The sequence below is a fragment of the Anser cygnoides genome, chromosome 3 (genome assembly GCF_040182565.1).
Source record: "Anser cygnoides isolate HZ-2024a breed goose chromosome 3, Taihu_goose_T2T_genome, whole genome shotgun sequence".
Classification (NCBI taxonomy): domain Eukaryota; kingdom Metazoa; phylum Chordata; class Aves; order Anseriformes; family Anatidae; genus Anser; species Anser cygnoides.
The window spans coordinates 42,708,349-42,733,205 of record NC_089875.1 but is presented as its reverse complement, the minus strand read 5'-3'; the positions used below and the strand labels follow the sequence as shown (position 1 = coordinate 42,733,205).

General features: G+C 49.5%; 1 protein-coding gene across 8 annotated transcripts in view; it reads left to right on the top strand.

Moving 5' to 3' along the window:
- Window positions 1-14,737, top strand: part of SLC35F3 (solute carrier family 35 member F3) — a 190,857-nt gene extending 176,120 nt beyond the window's left edge. For 4 of the 8 annotated variants that reach the window (XM_048047251.2, XM_066994041.1, XM_066994042.1 and 1 more), the window contains 5 exons: window positions 6,969-7,188; window positions 10,521-10,646; window positions 11,409-11,601; window positions 12,202-12,291; window positions 13,085-14,735. In XM_048047251.2, the coding sequence (XP_047903208.1) occupies window positions 6,969-7,188; window positions 10,521-10,646; window positions 11,409-11,601; window positions 12,202-12,291; window positions 13,085-13,329 (874 nt within the window). In that variant the 3' untranslated portion in view covers window positions 13,330-14,735. Of the gene's footprint in view, window positions 1-6,968; window positions 7,189-10,520; window positions 10,647-11,408; window positions 11,602-12,201; window positions 12,292-13,084 lie in introns of all 8 variants that reach the window. The other 4 variants (XM_048047250.2, XM_048047253.2, XM_066994043.1 and 1 more) reach the window with 3 other exon arrangements.
- Window positions 14,738-24,857: the final 10,120 nt, after the last annotated feature.

The following is a 24,857-nucleotide window of genomic DNA, read 5'->3' as shown; positions in this document are numbered from 1 at the left end:
ACTTCACCAACAACAACCTTCAGCAACCCAGCAACCTCGGCCCTTCCCATCATGTCACTCCAGAGGCGGCTGCTGGCTCTGCTCCCCAAACAGCAAACAATCAAAATCCTGCAGTATGTTCAGAGGCAAAAATTAAATGAAATATTCATACCAATATAATCCACTTCCTGCAGCCTGTGGAGCCAGTCGTGTATTTGAAGGCTGCAGTGTGTGCTAGGACTGGACTACTGCTCTTCCCCTGGAACGGACGGAGGCAAAATGAACAGGATCAGTGCCCCGGGCACAGCAATAAGCCTGACTCTGGAGACACAGGCAGCAGCACAGCAGGAAAGGGTGGGGACTGAGATGGGCTCTGAGGTGCCCCTTTTCTCCAAGCTTCCCGCAGGCTCCTCAGGCTGGAAGATCATCTCTAGACTCCTCTCTCCTCTGACAAAAACCGAGCACCAGGAAGGGAGGGAAGACAGGGCTGGAGCCAGCAGGGAGCAGAGGCGGGTAATGGGGACGGAGGACTGTGCCAGACTGACCCCCCAAGGAAGGGCACCTGGCATCATCAACAGGGAGAAAGTACTGGGAAGGCTGGAGACTGAGACCCTGGGGAAAGACAGTCCCAAATGCTTTTAGGAAGGGACTAGGGGCCTGGTGCTGTAGACAGAAAATCTGGGAGGACGAGGGGCATGGGGCAGGTTCTTCCCTGTGCCTTTGCAGCCGGAGGCTCCAGCCCTTTTGTTGTTGTTTTGCTAAGGCAGTTTACACTTTGTGACTTCTCCCTGGGGTTTGGTCTTGTTCTTTTAAACTGCATGTTGTCGTTGTTGTTAGTTTAAACAGTCTCTCATTAAGGCCTCAGAGTGTGTGCTAAAACTTGTCTTGGAAATGTGTATTCAGGTGGTTTGTAAGATTTGTATTATTTGCTTCTTTTGGAGCCATTCTGGTGTATTATGTAAATCCATAACTAAGCATTTCCTGGGACCATTTATTGTGCAAATGCATAGTTTGGCACATGTACAGTGCTGAGCAAAACCAATTGCCTCTGCCTCCCTAGTTCAGAGAAGAAAGATCAGCCTGGAGATTTTTTGTTTAATTCAAAAGAAGACAATTTTCTCATTCATTTCCTACGAGAATGAGTTTCTGCAAACGCACTGGAAACTCCTGGAACAGTTCAAAGTTTAAAGGCAGAACATCAGCCCCAAATCACGTGTGGAAACAAGTACTGCTCAACATCAGAGGTACACTTAAAAGTGGTAGCTGTATGCTGGATTGACTTTTAGGGTCATTTCTTGCATTTAATAAAATGCTTGCAGAAACATAAGCATGGGCTGATGGGCATTAACAAACCGTTAGATTATTTTAGGCAATGTCCATTTCTGAGAAACTGTTCAGTATCTTGAGTAGTTATTTTTCAGTTTGTGTAAGCATGTAGGTTTAGTGACAAGCCCCAGATCTATCTGGTGCTTGAAGCTTTGATTCAGGCCTTCTTCTCTGTACTGACAGCACAAATTCACCCCCAGAACAGAGGAAAGCAGGCATGCGGTATCTGATGTCAGGGGCTTCTCCATCCATTCTCAGTCTCAAGAAACCTCCTGTGGGGGCCCCAGGCACATGGAGAGACAGCAGGGAAGAGACATCATCCCAGGGATACAGCAAGGAGGGTGAGCAGAAGGACTTGGCGTGGACCTGGGCTCATTGCCAGGCTGTGAGCAGAGTGCTGGCATGGCACGGCCATGGGTGACACACTGCTTGAGTTTCCTGCAGCATAAGATTTGTAGACATGCTCTCAAATTGACCTGACCCTGTAGCCAGGAGCAATCAATTAAATAAACTTTTCCCCATGTAATCTGCTGCAGAAATGGTGCTTTTATGACAGCCTGCCCTTGCTGGATTGCCCTTTCTAAGGACACGGTACTCCAAGCTTGAGATTTGCCAAGGCTGATATTTAAAAGGCACTGCAGGCACCTTGGGCACCTCTCTGGAAATTGCTGAGGCTGGCGGGTTTATTTGCAGTGTTTTATGATCTGGGACACACCACAGGAGCCTCCGTGCAACTGTTCTGCTGGCACATGAACCTGCGGTGATGTAGGAACAACGCACACGGGGGCTGTCTTGATCAGTAAGAGAAGTTGGCTACAAAATAAGCATGCGGGAAACAGATCTCAGAAGATGCAGCCTACAGGCGTTCCTCATTCTGTCTCCTTCAAGCACCTGCGGAGTTCGCCGCTCTGTGCCTCAGCTTGTCCATCTGTAAAATGGGGATTGGGAAGCTACCCTCCACTTGCATGGCTCCGAAATCTGCCCACCTGGGAGGGTGATTTTGCCGTGACTGCAGTTCACATGAGCATTGGCTCAAGGGAGAGCAAAGCGGAACTGGAGGCATGATTTCTGGGAAACACACTGTGTGCACTCCTGGAGAGGATTTTTGAGGAATGTTTTTGCTTAATTTGTGTTTTGTATCTGCACAGTAGTCTTCTGCCTATCTCATGAGCATAATGCAGGAGAAATGATGTGGCTCTAACAGGATAAAATATGAAAAAAGTCCCAGGATTTTTTTTTCCCTGTAAGAAATTTGATTTTAGTTTCCTTCCTTTCTTTTAACAGTTGTGGCACCTTGTCTGTCTTGTTGGCTTTTGCTTGGCTTTCAAGTCACGCAGAAGACATTCATGCATGGCATTTTAGTGCATGTCTCTGTTCGTACATTGAATGGAAAATGCACGACTGTCAACAGCGCTACTGCAGACTATTTATCCGTGCAGTCCTCATCAGTGCAGGGATGAGCAAAACATGTTTTGCCTGCCAATCTCTAATCAAGAGGCAAGATTAGCTGGCACGGTGGCTGCTTAGCTCTGCTCTGTGGAGCCTATGCTCACTCTGGTGAAAATCAGGAGCAATTTAGCTAAATTCAGTTTGCAGGTACAGACCCTACAAGGTCAAACAAAGCAAAAAAATGCAGCCTACAAAGAACAAAAATCAATGACTAGGAGCAACAGCAGAACAAAACATGCTTTGGAGAAGGTTCCAGTATGAATATTGTGAAAATGAGAAAATTTTAACAGTTAACAGTCTGGAAAGGAAAAATAACTGGGTTGTGCAAAATATTTCCTTATGTTGTGCATTCCTCACAGATATTTTCTACTTTGCTGCACCTTTCCCAAAAATATAATGGCAACCTCAGTGGGGTATTAACTTCTCTGGCATAGTTTTGCTTTCCAGTATCAAGAGGCTGAACCCCCAGACTAGTAGAACATGCCGTGTATACTTTTTTTGGGTTTTGTCTACCTTTCCTCTTCAAGAAATGGCTTTATTTTGCAAAGGGATGTAAAAAGCATTCCTTCCAGTTTGGGCAGAATTTATACATTCAGTTGCACAAGGTTCAAGGCAGGAAGAAACATCCCAGCTACCTAGCAATGGTTAAAGATAAAAAAGGCAGTCAAAGATGAATGTTGTTAAGCATGTAATTATGAGCTCAGTGGGGAAAAAAAAGAGCTTTAGTGTTGTGTTTTATTTGCCAGCTTTATTTGACTGCAACACCTGCTTTCAGTAAGATTAACTCTTACTTACTTAGCATGCAATTTTGGCACCAACTATTTGTCATTAACTTCACTGGGGATGCTCATTTCCAGTGCCTGAGATATTTTGATAGTCTTGCTGTGCTGCAGACATGCACAATGGGGCAGAGCTAATTTGCTATTTGCTGGGTTAATGAAGATACACACTAAAAAGATTATGAAGAAGAATTAGCACATGAAGGATTATGAAACCAACAATTTAGAGTAATATATATGTAGGCAATAAGATCTCTTAATCTGATGTTTCCATTCCAGTTTTACGTAGCCTTTCACCATTGCCTTACTGATGCTTTGCGTTGCTTATTTTTTAAACCAATTGCTGTGATTACAATGGAGCACCTCTCTCACTACTTGGACATGCGCAGGGCCAAAGCACACCTCAGCCCTGTGTCAGCCCTTTTCCTATGGCCTCTCCATCCATTATCCATGCTGAAAGTAAGACTGCCTATTGCAGAACTGCTGGTAATGCAGGCAGGAGTAGGTCTGGTCAGTCTTTGGTGGCAATTTCTCTTTTAACACAGAAGGTGGCATTTCTCTTACCAGACCCTGAACTCCCCTTTAGAGCTGAAGGCAAGAAACAGCTTCTCCCTGGGCTCCACTCCTCTTGAGGTGGGCATCAAGAGCAGCTCAGGGATGTGCATCTCCAGTGACTCAGAGCACAGCAGTAGGCGTTTGTCATGCTGCCGTGGTGAGCAAATGCTGCCTGCCCATGTGGATGCTGCGTGCTGCTTAAAACCATCGCACCTGCAGGCATGGCTCCGCTGTGCTGCCCGAGCCAGCAGGCATGGCTGAAAGTCGCTGTCCTGTGAAATTGCAAGGAGACAACCCAGGCTCCCCATCCGTCCTGCACCTTTGGGACGCTTTGGGATCCGCAGCTGCTGAGTTTGGCTCCGCAGGATGCTGAGGGCTTACAGACTGCCCTCGCGTTAGGGTGGCTTTTGTCTTCCTTAAAAAATTACGTTTTCATTAGCAGATGAGATTGTTAAAATATTCATAGGCAGGCTCTTCTGGCACGTTCAGGCGTGCCTGGAGAGCCACAGGACACGGGCTCTGTTTTTGCCAGGGAGTATCCATAAAACATCAGGCCCCGCAATGGGTACAGCGTGCCCTTGTGGGCAAAGCCGAGACAACCAGACAGCAGGAGGAACGGTGTCCAAAACGTTCTGTCAAAATATTTAGAGCTGAAGGTTGTTTTTTTCTGCAGTGATTTTGTTCCCCAGCTGTTTTGGGATTACTGTGTGGGTTATATCCCTGCCCTGTCTTGCTTCCCACAACTGCTTATCAGGCATTACTCCCTGATAGCTCTCTTCATCAAATGCCGCTTCACGAGCGGCGTGATGGCACCAAGGAAAAATCATTTCTCTGATAAGCGATAGGAGACCCGGGGAGACAATTAATTGTGAGGGGGTTCCTCTACAGTGTAGAGTCATCCTTACACAAAAAGAGGCCATGTTTCTCTTAATGCTCCTCGGCCTTCACTGACAATAAGTCCGAGAAAGCCATCTCACCCACCTGCCGCCCCATGGGGAAGTTCAGCAGCATAACATGTTGGGCAGGACAGTGCTCCGTGGGAAACCTCTGCCTAAAGAGGCCTCCTCTGGAAGCTGGAGCCTGCAAGAGGCAATTCAGAGTTAGTGCGGCCAGAGAAAACAGCTAAAAGGCGGCTCTGTTGTGCAGGCCGTAGGAAGAGACTCCCAGAGCAGGAGGTGCAGCTCAGGGCCCAACCCAGGCCCAGGCGAGGCAGGCCTCTGGGGTGCTTCGGGGTGGGGGGACCCCAGGCTGTGCTGCTGCATGGATCCAGCATCAGGCCCGGCCCACAGTCCCAGCACATGTTCCTAGTCCTGTTTGAACCACTTCTTCCAAAAATGGGAGAGTTTTAGCAAAAAACACCTGCTGTACGAAATAGGAAATGGATTCATGGTGATGGAGCATCTCCAGGAGCACCAATGGCACACCATTTTGTGAATGTTTCTGTGGTTTCTTGTCTCTGGCCACATTTGCTAATCAGTGAATTGGAGGTTTTGGATGCTCCGAGTTGCGTGGCACTAAGCCTCACCGGGCTGCTGTCTGTAGGAGCACACGAAAAAAAAGACAGTCCTTGTGCATGACAGCATGGGCACAGCAGTGAGAACAGGTGGGTGGGTGGGTGGATGGATGGACGGACAGGCGGACGGACGGATGGACGGATGGATAGATGAATGGATTCCAGAGATGTTGCTAGAAAGGGGCAGAGGCTGGGCTGCCTCCTGCCATGAGGGGATGTGGCAGTGGTGCAGATGCTGCAGTGACCCCCAGGAGATCCTCAATTTGAAGGCCTCATTCTATCTCCCAGCTGCCAGCTCTGGCTGAGTCTCACATTCGGGCTCTGATCATTCCCCTGAAGGCTGCTGAAGGCACTTAATTCCTGGATTTGCAGTGTTATTCCCAGGGTTGTCCACCTTGAAGCCCTATCATGAGGTGCTGTACGACATACGAAACAGTGATAGGACTATAAAACTGGACATAGTTCTGTAAGATTGGAGAGAATTAGCAATGAGGGAAATCTGAAAAGGCTCAGAGCACACCCTGATTTCTATAGGTAACCACCTGATGCAGCCCATTTGGTGAGAAAGTGGATAGAAAACACACTTTCATCAGGCTCCAAATAGAGAGACTCGCATGGCCAGTTTCAGGGAGAAAAAAAAAAAAAAAAAAAAAAGAGCTTAAAATTCAAGGCAGCAGTGCAAACCTATTTGGCATTCGTTGTCAGAGGAAAATCTAATTTTGCTCAAATTTTGCCAGAGCACCTCATTAAAGCACTTCCAGGCCTCAGGGGTTTTGAAATCAAGCAGAAGAAGCCCGTGCAGCCGCACAACCCCGTCCTGGCCCCGTGCACTCCAGCACCTCGCCACCTTACAGACCCCCACAGCTCCGCCCAGCGTGGCCAGCTTGCTGTGCAGAGCCAGATCCCACCCCTGGGGAGCAAATCCCAAATCCCCCAAATCCCCAGCTGTAGCATTGGGCATTGGAGGGGGCTGCAGCAGGAGCGGGGAGCTGGGGCTTTGCTGCCAGCCTTGGGGAGCAGCACCGGGCCCCTCAGCGTCCTGGTCCCCACCGGTGTGAAAGGAGAGCAACCCCACGCTGCTTCAGGATGGCCCACTTTGAAGATGCTCATGGTGAGGGTGAAATTCAACCTCTTGGCTTCACCTCTGCCTTGTGTTGCTGTCCCTTCCCTTTGCAGCCCATCCCTGTTGGTGCCCTGTGCAGGTGGTGGCTGATGCAGCAGGTGCTGAAACTTGTTTTTTGCCTTGTCTTTGAGGTCTATGCCCTTCTTCCCCCAAAGGAAAAGATGAGGAGCAAGAAAAACCCCTGTGTTTGCTACAGATTGTGACTGGCTTGTGTACTAATGCTGCCTTTCTCTCGTTGTTTTAGGGAGTGCTGCCGATTTTTTGGAGACAATGGCTTGACTTTGAAGGTGTTTTTTACCAAGGCAGCACCCTTTGGTGTTCTTTGGACACTCACAAACTACCTTTACTTACATGCAATAAAGAAAATAAACACTACGGATGTCTCCGTGTTGTTCTGCTGCAACAAAGCGTTTGTGTTCTTGCTTTCATGGATCGTTCTGAGGGACAGGTTCATGGGAGTGAGGGTAAGTGACTCCTTATTTCTGTCTCTTTCTCACCTCTTTCCCTCGGCCCTTCCTTCCCCCTTTCCTGGAGCAGTGCCCCATGCAGTGTCAGCACAGAAACACTTGGAGAGGGGGATGAGCCCTCGCCTGCAGCCTGGCTCCCTGCGCATTTCCCACCAGCAGAGAGGAAGCCTGCTCTGGAGCATGACGTGCAGGCTAGCTGCAATCTCCGTGCTGCTGTGAGCATACACCAGCCTTTGCCTGTCTCTTTTGAGTTAAAAGGTTTCCGAGAGTATTGGAAACCCCACGGCCCCCGCTGACCCGGCTGCCGTTTTGGCAGCCCCCGGCACGCGGTGTCCTCTGGCAGCAGAGCCGGGCAGATGGGCACCTGGCATCCACCACGGTGACCCAGCGGTAGCTGCAACCGAAAGGCATTGCTGAGTCCCTCCAGCCTCCCTGCATCAGCAGGCGCTGGATTAGTATTTACAGTAATGATGGCAGTAATACCTATTTTTCGCCCAGTGCTTGAAGAGCTCCCTGCTCATCAGCCTTGGCAAAGTTTTCAGTGCTCAGGAAAAGCTGCGATATCTCACTGCTGAGAGTTAACTTTTGGGAAGTACTGCTCTCTGGCAGGAGCACTTGGACAGCCCAGTGGTGTTTGCAGCCAAGAGGCAGCTCAGGGGAGCATTGCAAAACGCCCCTGCCAACAGCCCAGCCTTGCCAGCTGGTGTCTGTGCCTGCCCATCCAACTTCCCAGGTAGCAGTATGCAGAAAACAAATTAACTGTTGGGCTTTTGTTTGGTTGCTTTTGTTTTGTTTTGCTTTTAATGCATAAGCAAGGGTATCCTGAAATGCTCCTGGAGGCAGGGAAGTGTCACTTTTATCCCAGCTGGCCTTGCTGGCCATTTTGATCAAAGTGAAAAAATACGCATTTTGCCGGTGTTCATCCATCTTGTGGCAGTGTCAGTGAGCACCCTGTAGTGCTGGCTGGACCCAGGAGAGGAGGTGTGTAGATGGATGGCCACTGCTCTCCTGCACTGGCAGCTTGCTCCTTGCTCTGTATGTGCTCTCTCCCACAGCTGGATGTGAGTTTTGGGGCAAGAGGCTGACTTGTGCATACAGATACCCACAGGGACATGTGGACTCAGGAGCAGAGACATTTCTTATGCACTCTCTGGAGTTGCAGCCACATCCAGCTGTCCTTTGTTTCTTGTCCACACTGCCTTGGGAAAGGACACCCTGATGGAAATGCAGCAGCAATGCTCCCCCACACATCCCAGCCCCTCGCCATGGCTGCTTGTGAGAGGTGGCCAAGGGGCCACCGAGACACCCACGTGCCCAAGGAGGGACACGGCCATCCCCTGTCCCACTGACGGGTCAGCAAGGGGCCTGGGTGCAGGCAGAAGGGACTTGCAGGAGGACTGGGCTGTTGGCCCTGAAACAGACATTTCTCCACCCCAAAACCTATGGTGTTGCCGTGATTTGTGGCAAAATGTGAGTGAGGAGGTCCTTGTCCCCAGGGACTGGCAAGAAAACACAGCGTGGGACATCACAGCGGCCCTACCACCCACCTCCATGTGCCACAGCAGGAGCACCTCCATCTCCTGCAGTGAAGCTGCAATTCTCCCCTTTGCACAGAGTGACCATCCCAGCAGGGCACGAGTTGCCCTGCTCCTTTCACACAGGACAAATGTATAGTGAAGCTGTGAGTGCCTGAGGCGCTGCTTCTGCAAGCCCTGCGGTGCTGAGACATCCCCGCGGGCTGGTCGCTGCGGTGCAGCTGCTGCTAATCCAGTGCTTGAGGGACAGGCTGAAAGGCTTGCTGAGAAAGCCGATGTGACACTCCTGACATGTCGACAGGCCGAGAGGTCAGGGCAAGACTCATCTGACACTCGTGGTGTGCTTGGTAGAAGAGGTAAGACCTTCTGCCAGAGCAAAGCTGTTTGCAGAGTGGCTTCGTTTGCTTTGATCTTTGCCCTCGGTGTTTCCCTTCACGCTACAAGAAATAAAGCAGCTCAGCATTCAAGGGAACCACTGCTTGCAAGCACCTCCTGCACAAATCCTGTAGAGACAAGCACATCTGTCAGTGGGACTTGGAAAAAAAGTTATCATCAAATCCCAAACTGTGGTCTTCCTTTCCAGCCAGAGGCCCTCCCTGCCTCCAGGGAGCTACTCTGAAGGCTGCCAGCTCCTGATGCTCAAAGCAAACCCTGATGCTTTTTATTCTGCCATTCGCTGCAGCAGAGGTGCTGCCACCAGGGGAGGCTCAACCAATGCGCCTGGTGGTCCAGGCTGTGGGCTGCTGCCCACACATGGCTGCGGTCTCCACCATGCTCCCCGGTGACGGCTGGACAACCCACATGCAGCTTGGATGGCAGATGGCCACGCCTGGAGCAGGGGCTACAAGAAATGCTGCATCTGCCCTTCTCTGTCTCCTGGCCAGGCGATGCTGAAGGCTGGAGCTGCCATCCTTCAGGCAAGACCTAGCCGCGTGTCTCGCAACCCTGCGAAGAGCCACACAGTCAGTGCAGAGTGCGTCTGCCCCAGCAGCCTGTCTCCAACAGCTGCCAGCAGAAAAATCTGTTTGAACGGGAGAAACCTACAGTGACAGTCCTTCGTCAGCCTCTCTAGCAGTTTGAGGCTCAAGGACTTCCTGAAATAGAAGAGATGTTCATATAGTTAATGGTCTTTGATGGGCTTTTTTCCTCCATGAGTTTATCCTTGTAAACTTCTCACACCCACAGCAAGGATACCCTTGGCTGATTTACCCATCTGGTGAAGACAAATCTCCTTTTGTTTGTTCTGCACCTGCCCCACACTAGTTTTGTTTGATGCCCTTTTCTCCCGTGCTTCTGTACCCACACTGTGTCTGCATGTCCTTTTATTTTTATTTGACAAGCAGCAGCATGCTGACGTGAGAGGACTGCTGAGCGCTGCTGAGCTCCTTCAGCCCTGCCCATCCAGAACAGCCCCATGCTGCTGTAGTGCCAGGCACCGTGTTTTGTTTTTTTTTTTTTTTCTCTCCTTGCCTTTATAAACAAAGCCTGTCCAGGCTGGTGGGGCATAGCTACACCACCAAGTGTCCCTTTAGAGGCAGCTGTGTGTGTAGAGGTGTGACAGGGACAGGACTGCCAGCGTATCCAGCCCCTGTAAACTTGCACCCGGCGAGCCAGGGAAGCTGCGAGCGGAGACAGCATCGGCTCCGTGGGTACCTGCCTGGGGCTGCTACTGGTTTCCTGCCTAAGGACAGGGGCAGATGATGCAGAAGTACCTCTCACGTAAAGCTGCCCTCATGTTTTTCCATGCTGGGGGCTGGCCAGTAACGCTCGCTTTCTTTGTTTGTCCCCAACCAGATCGTGGCTGCTATATTTGCTATTGCAGGGATAGTTATGATGACGTACGCTGATGGGTTTCACAGCCACTCCGTGATCGGGATAGCCCTGGTGGTGGGCTCTGCCTCGATGTCTGCTCTCTACAAGGTAAGCACACCTGGGCTACCGCTGAAAGGTGCCGGTCACCACCACCGCTGGCTGGCGCTGCTCCTGTCTGGCTTGTAAACCTCCATGCAGCTGGGTGCCCTTCTTTGCGGACCTCTGCCATAAACACAGGTATTTGCTTGCTTTGATGCCTGCCCTCAGTTAGGACAAAGCCTAACCGGGAAGGCAGGGCTGTGAGCACCCGTTGGGACATGGGGACAAAGGTGCTCGCGGGTGTCTGTGCTGTGCGTGGGGACACGGGGAAGGGCTGCCAGGCAGTATGGACCTGCTTGCTCGGCACCGCAGCGATCCTCAGATCACAGCTCAAGGCATGGGCAGGCGACGTCTTATACAAGGAGGGTCGTGCACCCTTCCTCTCCTCCCCCTGCCTGTCTCCACCAAGTCTTCTGCTTTTCGTGCCAAATTTTCCTGAGGTTTTCCTGAAGGGATCATGCAGAAAACAGACTCAAGGCTCCAGGCTAGGGCGAGCCCCCTTTCCTTTCAGGAGGTGCATGCTCTTCTCCTTAGAATGGCCAGAGGGGCTGAGCCCCCCTCCCACATGGGTGTATTTGGTGCACGAGCTGCTCTCCACAGCTTCACTAGCAGCCATCTCAAGTGTCCCCAACACCGTTGCATACATGCCCCACACGCAGTCCCTCTGCCCCAAGCACCAGCCAGGTCACCTGGAGCTGCTGGAGCTGGGACGCCAGCCCTCCAGGGAAGTGGTGCAAGATTTACACCAGCCCATGTGGTTTTGTCTTGTAGGTTTTATTCAAACTTCTTCTGGGCAGTGCAAAATTCGGAGAAGCTGCCTTATTTCTGTCCGTGTTAGCCGTCTTCAATGTTCTCTTCGTTACCTGTATTCCTGTCATCCTTTATTTTACCAAAGTGGAATACTGGAGCTCTTTTGCCGTCGTTCCTTGGGGAAACCTCTGCGGATTTTCGATTCTCTTATTGAGTGAGTACACACTGGGATCTCGTGGTGCTTGGGGTGGAATAGCATGACAAAAACTGGCCACTGGTGGAAGCTGTAGCCCTCTGATACTGGAGCTGTTTCCCCTTATTTTGAACCTAAATTTTAGCTTGAGAAGTCACTCAGAAGGCCAGTTCCTATGTGGAACCTACAGCTTTTCCAAAAAGAAAAAAAAAAAAAAAAAAAAGAAACACCACAACAACAACAAAAAGCAGACAGAACCAGCTATTTGGCTGAAATCTCCCAGATGAAAAATAATGCCTTGGGATAGAAAGCAGGAATTGCTCAGGGCTCCAACTGTATTTCTGGGCATTACATGAAGAGATAGGCTGTACCCAAACCTCACCCTGATCCTGCCACTGGACTCCAGTGGGATAGAGGAATGTCTCTGTGTCCTGGGAACAGCAATGTCTTGGGCACACAGATGTGCAGCAGATGGACATCTGTGCACAGGTATCTTCCAGGAATACCGGCAGAATTTAATGTGCTTTCTATATGAACAACGTACAGAGGGAGTAATAAAGAAGTATTTTGCTTTGTCTAGTTTCACTGGAGTAAAAGGTGATTTTTTCTTTCCTTCTTCAGCATTCAATATTCTACTAAATTTCGGAATCGCTATTACGTACCCCACCTTGATTTCTCTTGGAATTGTACTGAGTGTGCCAGTAAATGCGGGTAAGAATTTCTGACTTTTGCATCCTAATGAGTACATGAAATCTGTGGCCTTTCAAATATCTACCAGGGATAAAAGCAAATAGCTCTGTTAAAGACATTTTACATCTTCTCTTAAAAACTTACGCAGATGACACTCGTTAAAAATTTATACTTTAATTGTTAAATATGTGTTGTATGATATTGCATGACTATTCATAATTTCTAGAATTGCTTTTTAAGTTACTGTCTGAAGAAGCCAGTGTACTGAAAAACAAACCAGATTTGAAGTCATCCATCTCCGGGCTGGGATGAAAACTCACAGATGAAGTAGAAATCAATTCTTAATGATTTTTTTCCAGGCAGGCTTAATATTAAGTTGAAACAAATAGAATTAAATACATTTTAGAGCAAATATCTCTTAGTAATTCTGCTTGCCTTGGTAAATAAAAGAGCAGGTGTAGAGACTACAGGGTAGTAAGGCTGGGCAGGGGAGCGGACGGGCAAACCTGGCCCAAACCGCAGCCCCCTCCCCCCCCCCCCTTTCTTGCTAGGCATCAAAAGAAACAAAAAATACATTATCATTTACAGTTTCTTGCTCCTTAAATGAACCAGGGCCTGCTGTGCCCGCTCTGACCCGGGCTGCACCCTGCTGTGTGCTATTCCCTGCCACCATCTCCCCATGGCCACGTCCTCATGCGCAGCCGACCCAGCACCGCAGCCCAGCCCTCAGAGCCAGGGAGCTGAGGGGAGGGAAGGGGGGTACTGCCCTCGTGCTTTGTCCCACATAATAACACCAGTTCAATGTCCCACACAGTTGTTGATCACTACACGAGTGAAATTGTCTTCAACAGTGTCCGAGTAATCGCCATCGTCATTATTGGCCTGGGTTTCCTCCTGTTGCTCTTGCCAGAGGAATGGGACGTCTGGGTGATAAAGCTGCTCACACGTCTCAAGGTCCGGAAGAAGGAAGAAATCCCCGAAGGGAATGGAGACATCGCTTCAGGATTGCCTAACAAAAGCCGGAGAACTCGCCCCTCCATGTCATCCTTTGCTCATTAAATGCTCTTTTTACCAAAACTTTGTGGTTAACCTTATATATGATGATGCAAAGGTCTTTTCTTGGGAAGAAGCACACCTGTCCAACACGGTGTACATACCTGTACAGTTTTGATATGATCACCATCTAAGGCATCAAGTCTTGGCATGTCCAGTTTGCTTGTACTTTTTTCACATCAGACCTTTCACTTAAGTAGTACACTGAAAAAAACTGCAAACCAAGAACCTCTCTTCTCTTTTTAAATGAATGTAATATATAGTCAAAATATATTTGCATAGGTTATTTTAAAGAATGATTTTCATGAAAAGCAGGGCAGACATTTTGAACATTAGGTACCGAATGATGCATTGCACACTGTGATTTAAAAGAAACAAATGCTATGCTACATCACATGTTTATTTTTTTGACCAGAGCTGTACTCTGATAGTTTTCAAGGAACCAAAAGGGAATCTTTACAGGGACAGGAAGATGGGGGGAAGAGTAGAAGGAGGGAAGTTCGGAAATCACTCTGTGTAGGTGAGCGCATGCTGCGCTGGAACCGGACAAAAATTCAAGTGCTAAAAATGCTTGCACTAAAGCACTAGAGGGAAAGCAGTCTAGAGCCCAAATCTCCTGGTACTGCACACGACTGTAGTCCACGTTTAAAACCATGCAAGAGAAATCCAGTGCCTTCTACAGAACTCTTGTCTTTATCCGTGCAGAACCAGGCCCCGCTGCGAGACGGCGGCACTGCGGGGCTCAGGCTTGCAGCCCCGGGCACCCCAAATTCCCCTCCGGCATTAGGATGTGCCCCCCCACATGCTCTGTGGCTTCCCTGGGAGCGCGGGGCCCGGGGGACTGCAGGTTTGTGTGCAGGGGACCTGGTTCTCCTCCTGCTTGCACAGGTTTTACCCCTGTGTGGAGCCGCACTCGGTTAACGCTAGCGTGAGAAAGGGGAAATGGTGGTGGTCGTGTGGGGAAAAATCTGACCGAAAATGCACGACGGAGCTGACGAGAGCGGGGTTGCTGGTGTACAGTCTGAGGACACGGACTGAGGGGGTGAATCGCCAGTTGCTTTTACTCCATAATTGTGAGTGTTTAAGAGTTAAAATTGTAATATATTTACATCAAATGTAACACTTTTTATGAAACTTGTAAGCACCAGGATGTTTACTTACGCGATTTTGGTTCGCCATTAAATTTCTATCTGTGATAGATCACATGCTATGTAAAAAAAGGGGGGGAAAAAGGTTATAGTTTACTATTTTTGAAGTTTACATTGTTGCATACAAAATTAAAAGTGTTCTTTTGAACTGCTGCCATAGCCTAAGGGTCCCTGCTGCCACTGAGGCCCTCTTTGTCTCAGGCAGGGGTGGCATCCACTTCAAAACATTTTAGCAAATCAACTTCAGATTCCATTAGCTGTTTGGCAACGCTCAATAATAAAAGATTTTAAACTCAGCTTCTGTCAGTGCTGTTTCCCTCTCTTGGCTGCACCTTTACTCCAGTTTTGCTGTGGGTTGCATCTGGCGGAAGCGATCAGGTGGCAGAGACAAGATCAGCCAATGTTCAGTCTGGTCTCACAGCCACAGCTACATCACAGGAGCTTTCCCTCCACTCGGAGTCCCACTGCCTTCAACACGAAACCGGAGTCAAAGCCCTGCAGGCGTTGTCCATGTCCCCCGGCACAACTTGAGGCCATTCCCTCTAGTCCTATCACTAGTTACCTGTGAGAAGAGGCCGACCCCCAGCTCCCCAGACCTTCCTTTCAGGCAGTTGTAGAGAGCAATAAGTCTCCCCGAGCCTCCTCTTCTCCAGACTAAACAACCCCAGTTCCCTCAGCCGCTCCTCACAGGACTTGTGTCCCAGGCCCTTCACCAGCTTCTTAGCCATTCTCTGGACACGCTCCAGGGCCTCCATGTCCTTCTTGTAGTGAGGGGCCCACAGCTGAACACAGCACTCGAGGTGCGGCCTCACCACAGATGAATGCAAGGAACGACCACCTCCCTGGTCCTGCTGGCTACGCTATTCCTGATACAAGCCAGGCACGCTGGTGGTCTTTCTGGCCACCTAGGCACACTGCCAGCTCACGTTCAGGTGAGCATCGACCCCCCCGATCCTTTTCCTCTGCACAGCTTTCGAGTCGCTCTGTCCCAAGCCTGTAGCGCTGCATGGGGTTGTTGTGGCCAAAGCGCAGGACCCGGCCCTTGGCCATGTTGAACCTCATCCCCTTGGCCTCTGCCATTGATCCAAACTTTGCAGGTCCCTATGCAGAGCCTTCAAATGCAAAGTGTTGTGAAGTAGGAGCGGAGTTAGTCTGGAATTAGTCCCCCAGGCACATGACTCACAGGGTCCTGGGCACTCACCAGCCACTGCCACCTCCCAGGGCCATGGGCACCCCCAAGGAAACCTCAGTGGGACACGGGCACCCTGCCAGGATGTGGTCTCTCCTCCTGGGGCATAGGCGCCTGGGCGGCACCTCACAGCTCTCCTCTCCCAGCCCAGCTCCCTCACTCCTCTGCAGGTGTGTTCTCTAAAACCCACACGCAGCAGCCCTCACCTGCCCCACTGCCTCCCGTGTGGCTGCTGCCCCAAGCCCCTTGGTACCAAAAGGACACAAGTTCCTGTACGGATGATCTTTATTCAGCTGGGAGATGTGGTCTGCTACCAACAGAAATGTTCAGGAGTCCCCCAGCCAGCTCTGCTGCACACGCATGCTCCTGCTGTCCTCTGTGGAGCAACAAAGCAGAGCCATGTCCTTTGGGATGCCAGCAGTCCCAGCGGTGCCTCTGGGAGGATGGAAAAGGGAACTTCTCCTCGGAGGTCCTCATGAGATGAATGCCGAGTCCCCTCTGGCTGTTGTGCTGGCAGAGCACGGGCAGCCCACCAGGGGACAGCTGGCATTGTCGGTGGTGCCCGTGCAGGGAGGCGGTGTTCAGGGCGATGTTGGCATCCAGTTGTCAGGGGAGGTGCCTTCACCGCAGGAGCCTTCGGAGGGCTGAGGTGTGTCCTGCCTCACCGGCTCGCTGTCAATCTGAAGAGAATTGACTGTCAGATGGGTGAAAATGCTGTGCCAGAATTATTAGCCAGGCACTTCCTTCCACCCGCCCCTTTTCCCGGTGCGATGCCTACCCTCGCACGGGCCTTGGAGGTCCTAAGTCCAAGGGCTAACCCAACAGGTCATGGGCATTCCCTGGCCACTGCCATCTCACAGGGACATGGGCCCCTTCTCCTGGGTCATGGGCTCCTGCGGCGCAACCCACAGCCATGGGTTCCTAGCTCCTCTCCCCCCTTCTCCTGGAGCATCAGCCTCCCCAAACCCATGGACAGCAGCACTCACTCGCCGCACTGCCTTTCCTGTCACCGGTACACGGCATGCACGCTCTAGATGAATTTGCGGAGGGTATGCAAGGGGACCGTTCTTTTCTTGCGCTTGTTTTGTGCCTTCTTCCTGGGCAGTGGGAGCCCAAGCTCTTGCAGGCGGAGCTGGTAGAGGTGCTTCAGGCACCTCACCACGACAGCAGCATTGGCCTCCATCCGGCAGAGCGAGGCACAATCACCCAGAGCGTCCTTTCCCCGGTGGTCTGTCCCCATGGAAGCTGAGGCCCACCGGACCGTTCCCTGGAAGCAAAAAGAGAAGCAGCACAGTGAAGGGCATGGCTGAGGGCTCGCGGGGTGGAGAATTGTCCTGCTGGGCTCGGCTTCCTCTGGAGCGTCCAGCCTCATAGCACTGCTCCGGGCAGTCACGGGGCCTCACAACAGCACCGGCAGGCCCTGGCCCATGCTTGGGGCTCCCAGCGGCTGTCAGCCGTGCGGCTGGGGAAGAGGCAGAGGGCCTCTCGGGGCCTGCTAAGGCTTCTTTATGCCTGCTGGGTTTTGTTCTTTCCTGGGAAGCCTTGTGGCCAAGGTCCTTGTGGTCCGCTCGCCACAGGCTGGCCCTTTCCTGCACACTGCGTCTCCACCACTCACCTGTCTGCTGTATCTCTTCGCACTTCTCCAGAGGCTGAGGCAAGCAGCCCCACGCCGAGGAGGCAGATGGCGTCCCGGTTATTGCACAGCAGCCAGACGCTCCTGCCCTGGGCAAGGTATTCCCAGTAGTGGCCCAGGGGGTAGGGCAGCTCGGAGGGCTGGCGCTCGGTGCCGACGGGACGTTGCTGTGGGCCCTCTGAAGGGACCATGGTGTTCAGCCTGAGCCGGATCCGGCTGGGGCAGCTGGAAAGGCCGAGGCTGCAGGGCCAGTTGGAGACCTGGTGCTTGATGCCAAGGCTCCTGCTGACCCTGACCCTTTCCCAGCGGCGGTGGCCGCAGAGGCCAAGGCCACAGGCGCGGAACACAGCCACGGCCAGAGCCATGGCCAGGAGGAGAGCCAGGTCGAACTTCATCCTGCTCTCTCCTGATGAACACAAAAGAACAGTGGAGACGGCTGTCACGCTGAGCAGAGCTCCGGCAGTGACCACCAGCACTAGCGGCAGTGACCAACAGCTCTCGCAGCAGTGACCACCAGCACTAGCAGCGGTGCCCAGCCGCAGCCTGCTCTTATGCCCGGCCCTGTGTGAGCTCACAGGGCCTGTCGCCGGGAGACCGGCAGGCAACAAAGGCCGCGGCGAGGCTGGGGAGGACGCGGGCAGGCGGTCTTCGAAGCCTGCTGCTGCCGCTGCAGTCCACACGGGGGGACTGCCTGACCAGCAGGGCGGTGGGCCTGAGCCCCCCCCATGTTTGTTTGGGACTGTGCCCTGGATTTCTCAGTGAGAAGGAGCCGTGGCCAGAGCCACATCCAAGCTAGGCAGCCGTGGCATGGTTCTCCTCAAAACCCCTCTTGGGGGCAAAGTGGAAGCCCCCATCAAGAGGAAAGCCCCAAAATGGCTGTTGGTTGGATAAAATCATGGAATCATTAAGGTTGGAGAACACCTCCAAGATGATCTGCTCCAACCACCCCCACATGACCGATATCACCCACTAAATCACGTCCCTAAGCACCATGTCCAGCCTTTCCTTAAAAGCCCCCAGAGGGACGGTGACGCCACCACCTCCCTGGGCAACCCGTTCCAATGCCTGACTGCTCTTTCTGAGAAGAAATGTCTCCTAATTTCCAACCTGAACCTCCCCTGGCGCAACTTGAGGCCATTCCCTCTAGTCCTGTCACTAGCTACCTGTGAGAAGAGGCTGACCCCCAGCTCCCCAGACCTTCCTTTCAGGTAGTCGTAGAGAGCAATAAGGTCTCCCCGAGCCTCCTCGTCTCCAGACTAAACAACCCCAGTTCCCTGGGGAATAATAAGGCCCTGGCCCAGGCTATGTGTTTGTTCTCATCTCTCTCCATGACCAAATAGACACTAAAGGCTTGCCAATGGAGATTACACATGCAAGCAAAAATCTGAGGCTGTGGGAAGCTGCTCACAGCCCTCGTCCCATTCAGGATAACACAGCTCAATTTTAAAAAATTTGGGGGAATCAGGAGAGGTTAAGGTACAAGACAGGAGGACATGTACAATGCTAGTAACTGGCTTGAAGGACACACACGCAGGCTTGTGTCTCAAAGCTCCCAGATTAAAATTTACTGCATTTTCAGGTATATCATTTCGTCACCCTCAAAGTATCCTGCATCCCTCCCCAAGCTCCCTGATGACTCGAGGCCAAAGAAGAATGTACAAAGATCCCTTGTATTTTCCATAATTTCAGTAAGTGGCATCTTCTGTCATCTCTGCACTCCATTTTGGTGTGTGTTTGATGCAGTCCAACACGTACCTGAAAGGCTCTAAATGATGCTTCAAAATCTGCACCTGGTGTGTGTTCATTGCTAAAACGGCAGCAGACTCTTCAGTGCTCAGTGCAGATCATGAGGGAATTTACGCATCACAACAGACAACAGCATCAGTAAAACTGCGATTTACAAAATGTGATTGTCATTGCTTCTGCCGGCTTATCCTTCCTGAGAACAGGCTGAACAGGGGCGAGGGCTGGGATTTCAAACCGTATTTTATTACAGTGTCTCTCCTGAATACGAGCTGAGGAAACTACATTAACCCATTTTAAGCACTTCTGAACTACACACAGACTAATCAGATGAACTGACCTACACCTCTTCAGGCAACACCTTGCCCTAAATACCTGGCTTGAAGGCAAGCAGATGCTTGATGAAACTTTCCAGAGTGAAGCCCAGGGTGTGTGACTAGGAGACTGTCTAGAAAGCAGCACATCCATATGGGTACATGTGGGCATCTGTGAGAGCCAAGGCTCCCCAGACCCGAAGCTGAAGAGCAAAAGGAACTGGAGTCATTAGCTCCCCCCAGAAGGAGAGGCAGAGAGCCAGCCCTTCTGAGAAAGCATTAGATGCAGCTGGGTCACCCTTCAGTTGAGGGCAAGATTGAACTCTGCTGATGCTGGTCAGGTAAAAGATACACAGGACAGATTTGGTGCCTTGGAGGTCAGGGCCGAGCTGGCAGGCTCCCCGGCGTGCCCCAAAGGCACTGTGTGCAATCTCTGCAGCACTGTGTGATTTGGTCCTGCTGCTGGTGCGTACGGACCCCGCACAGCTCTGCAGGGCAGCACCAGCACCACAACCCGAGCCTGTAACCAGCGCTTGTAGCCCGGGGTGGCCACCCCAAATCTCCTCCTGAGGCGGGCCTGCAGGAGGGGGCTCAAGTGCTGATCTGGACTGTCAGCTTTCTCCTCCAGCTCATCCCTCACAAAGCGACTTGGCTCCTCCCTGCTTATACATCCAGTGGGCTTGTATAAGCAGCAAGTTGAAAAAAATATCTGGAAAGTAAAAAACATCACCAGGCCACTGCAGCTGCCTCCTTTCACAGCTACACAATGCAGCAGTGAGGAATCCAAAGAAGGAACAACGGTTTCTGCCCCTCCCATGCAAGTCTTTTTCCTTGGCCCCCTGTCTGTAGATGACTCCTGCTGCTGCCTTTATTTTTTGTTACAGCCATCCAGAGTCTCATCACCACATGAGTCAGAGTCGGGCTTATATTAGAAAGTTTCTTCTGTTCTTCTGTCAAGGATGGTTGTATTCATATCAGCAGCCTTCAGAAAATAGCTATAACAGGCAGAAATCCAGCCACAACACTCAGATGAACAGAAGACACTGCAACCAGCATCTAGCTTTACTGTTTTAGGGGCCGGCCTCACTCATCTGAGGTTCTCCACAGTGCTGCTCTGTGTACAAAGCTAGCACACTGCTGAGTTGGTCAGGGCTGACACAGGCCACAGGAAGGGGATAGGGGGTTCTTCAGGGGATGGGGAAAGAACAGGACCCCGAAGCAATGCCGCTGGTGTGGAGCAGGAGCACAGGAAAGGTGGGATGAGGACAGAAATGGCCTTTGGGAAACACCTTCCAGGGTGAGATGCCCACGTGCCCCTTGCTACAACTCCCAGAGAAGAAATGGGGTCTGTGCTCATGCTGTAAACTCACGAACCACAGGGAGCTTGGCTCCACGCCCCTGATTTGTACAGCAGACAGGAAGGAGTCCTGCAAGGCCTCCAAAACTGAGCTACTCCTTGGCAAAGGCCAAGGCTGAGGAGTTTCTCTCACAATCCAGCCCTCATGCAAGCTGTCTTTGCAAAAATAGCCAGCAGTAATGGATTTTGATGAATGAGTTTAAGTAGCTCATCATCATTAAAATAGAAGCAAGTAGATTTTCTTCAGCTGGCATGTTCTAAGGGCACCTCTGTGACAGACTGCTCCTTACTTAAAAGTCTTCAACATCAAAAAGGGAAATTAAAAAAAAGAGCTGAAAGATCTTTTGAAAGCAAAGAGGAAGTCAAATGAACAGCTGCCCACCTGCAGCCTAAAAATCTTTTTAGAGGAAATCACGTTCCTAAGGACAGGACCAGCAGCTCAAAGTAAAGTTTCTGAAGGTAAAATGCCTCATATTTCTCTCTTCTACCTGAAACTCTGTTGGGGGAAATACACTATCATTCGTTCTATATGCACAAACTTATTCTAAGGAGGGTGGCGATCAGCATTTCTCCACACACGACAGACACACTAAGATGCAACCAGCATACTTTTCAGTAACGAAGAACGAAACATAAGGAGAGTTACAAGTCTGGAACAGGCCCAAACGGTGGAGGTTGTGGAGCTCACATCAGCACTGCACTTAAGAACCTGTTAAGTGCAATCTCTCTGCAATGGGACAGCATCTTTCACCCAACTGATACATAAAGAAGACTAAAGTAGATGTGCTTTAAAGAAGTCCCTTCTCCTTTGCCTTTCCACAGGGGAGGGTGGCCCTGGCTAGCCTCCGCGGATTACTTACACTGACCTCCTGCTTCTGCACGTACCCACAACTGGCCAAGATGCTGAAGACTCAAAGCTGGCTTCCAGTGGGGTCCAAGCAGCAGGATTTGTGGGGACTTACAAGGTGTGAGCTTTGGCTCTGTTCTTCTGCCCTGCTGGCCACTAGCATGCACGAAGGGCCGGTGAGCCCAGCTTTGCTGTCTACCAGCAATAGCTATTGCTGCCCCTCCAGCTTCTGAAGCTGCCAAGTCTTTAATGACTCCAGTCTAGTGAGCAAACAGAGGAAGCTGTATAATACTGTCCTTGTGATTTTTGGCTACATTTTAAACGCCTGGCTATATGTTTTGGCTATACATTTTTAATGCTTTCCTGACATGTAAACAAAACCATCTCCCTTTCCTTGTGTGATTCTGGATTCGATCAAAGGCATGTTACTTGCCAGCTTGGCTGCTATGAAAATTGACATTGATCTTCAGAGCAAATATTCACCATGTTTGAGAACAATGTTGCCTTTGTGCATGTGAAAGCAATCCCATCTGGTACCGCACACCCATGCTTCACTGAAATGTTTACAGTGAACGCTAAGGTGATCGGTGCAGCTGATGGATTATTAAATATAACACATGGATGCAAGCATTCAGCTGGCTTTTTGATAAATAGAGTATGTTTCAGTCTCAGAGAGAACCAGGAACCACTTCTTAGCTTTCAGTATCTATCATGCCATGGTAATTTGAAGGCATCCAAATGAAACTCATGAATTTTCTTCTTCCATTTACATAGCTTTGAAAATCAGTCTGTCTGCAGAATGGGCAGATTCCCACTTTCCCATCTGAGCTTTCTTGCAAGAAACTGAACATCAACATTGCTGCAAAGCAAGATTGTGTCATCCTTCGTGGGCTATGAGAATTGCTAATCAGCAGCCAACAGAAGAATAAGAATTGGTCAGTATTCTTGCCTTACCATTGCCTGCTCTTCCCAAAATACTCCTTTTTCTGTTTTCTTCCTTCCTAAAAACTGAACAACAAAAAAAAGGAATATTGGCATTAAAAACAATTGCCTATAATTAACACAAATGTCTTCTCCACCTTACAAGAATCCTGACCCTCTAGGATTTTTTTTCCTCTGTCACAACTTCTAGGTATCCTAGTGATATTCAGACAGCGTTCTACAGAGCACTTCACTGATGTCCATGAAGGGTCGCAAAGAAAAGCAATCTTTTCTATGTAGGCTTCACATTACTATGCAGGGGTCTGAAGAAGATGAATATCACTGTTGTGTCTGTTGCGTCTCCCCTTCCATCTCCACACCAGCCTGTTTCATCCTTCCTCATCAAATCCCCTCCAGTGCTTCCTGGGCACACGCAGCACTCTGGTACAAGCAGAGCTAGCACAGAAAGCTGCGGCAGCTGTCCCAAAGCATTTACCTAATTTTCTATGTTCATGTCGCCCTGGCACTCCCTATGGCAGGGATCTTCACAGCATACAGCAAAAACAACATCATGAGGAAATGAAGGTAAGAACCCCAACACACATTGAGTTGAAACAGAATGTGGCAATGCACATTTTGTTAGGGATTCAGAAAACTGATTTGCTAAAGCTGCCCAAAAAAAAGTGAGTTTTCTTTTTCCTCATACACTCTTCCTTCTTTATTCATTCAAAAGAACAACAACAAAAAAATGCTAACTCATCCAAAGAAATTCATGTCATTGTTTAAAAATAAAATAAAACTTACTTAAGATCTTAATGAAATAATAAAAAGGAATGCTTTGAATAAGGCTACAGAAAGTATAGCATACATAATATGCCTCTTTCAGACATTTAGTTACAAACATTTGGTATTACCTGCAAAGTTATTGAAAGAGAGAAGTTTTCTTTATAAGCATAGACAGATCATTTAGTAACATCAGTGGGTACTAAAAAAAGAACTCTAATTATCAGCTGAGGAACTTATTAACTGTCTGTCAGTTCCTAAGCAATTCCCTTACTATGCTCAGAAAATTGTTGCACTAAAAATCAGTGGTCTCTAATGACTGATTCTCCAAGAGGGGTATTTAGTTTCTAAAGCACTTTTTAAAAGTTATTTTAAAGCTAAAGATGACCTTTTCTGTTAAAGAATGACCCACCGGAATGAGAATTTAAGTCCCACTGAACCCTAATAAACCACAAAAGTAATTTCAGAAAACAATGTGGGGAAGACTTCGAACTATAGAGATGTATGAAAGTTTTCCCTCCACAAGAACAAAGTGCTTCTACGCTTGTCTTTGCAGATTGCGTCTTCAAAGCTGCTGCTGCTGCCAAGAGTAACCTGTGAGGGTCTTCAGGCAGCAAAAGGATGGAAGTACAATTTAAAATTCGGTCACACCCTACAAGATCTCAAGAGATACACTCCCTGGCTGGCTTCTCTTAGGTAACCAAACCCATTTCAGCAAATAAGGCTAGAAGAGAATAGGGAGGGGACCTTGCTGCTTAACCTGTTCCTGACTGCTACTTACTTTCTCCCCTCTAAAGACCTTCCAGTAACAGGCATTCAAAGCCTCTAGATTTTTCTTCCAGAGCTTCTGTGCTTCATGAAATAGGATTGATGTACTAGTAGGCAAACCTCCTTTCTCCATCCAATGCTTGCCTTCAAAACACTACGGTAAAATTCACTGTTTAAAATGAAACGATTTTATCTTCATTTAAGTGAGAGCTTCCCAGAGAGATGGCTGATGTCCAACCATCTAAGTAGTCTCTGTTAAAACATTTTCAAAGAGGAACAGAAAGAGGCGACTACTGTTTGCAGTTCATGGTATTTCTTTGCTTAATTTATTCATTTTTAATAATAAAACCAGACACAATTAATTATTATGATTTCTTTAATCATATTCTTTCCTCAGGCATAGCAAGGAGCACTGGAAGACTAAAAGAGTCAGAGTTACATCTTTAACAGACATCTGAAAAGCAAGAAAGAGAAAATATTGATGCATGATTCTCTCACACTACATATTTTTGCAATTTTCATTTTAAAATATGGCTTGGTGCTCAACAACAGAAGACAATGCCCTGAGCCACCTCAGGTAAGATCCTGTTATTACTTCTAGCAAAATAAATAGTTGGGCATAGGGCTATGTTGCTTAAAGAACACTATTTCAAATGAAATTCACTGACAATTTATTATGGATAAGCATCATAATTTAAAGGAGGTTATATATGAGTCTTTCTATGCAAGAAAAACAAATTAATTGAGCTCTTGGTAAAAGCACAAAGCTGAACACAGCCACAGTACTTCACGAAGTGCTTTCATTACTGGTCCTAGATATACCTGTAACAT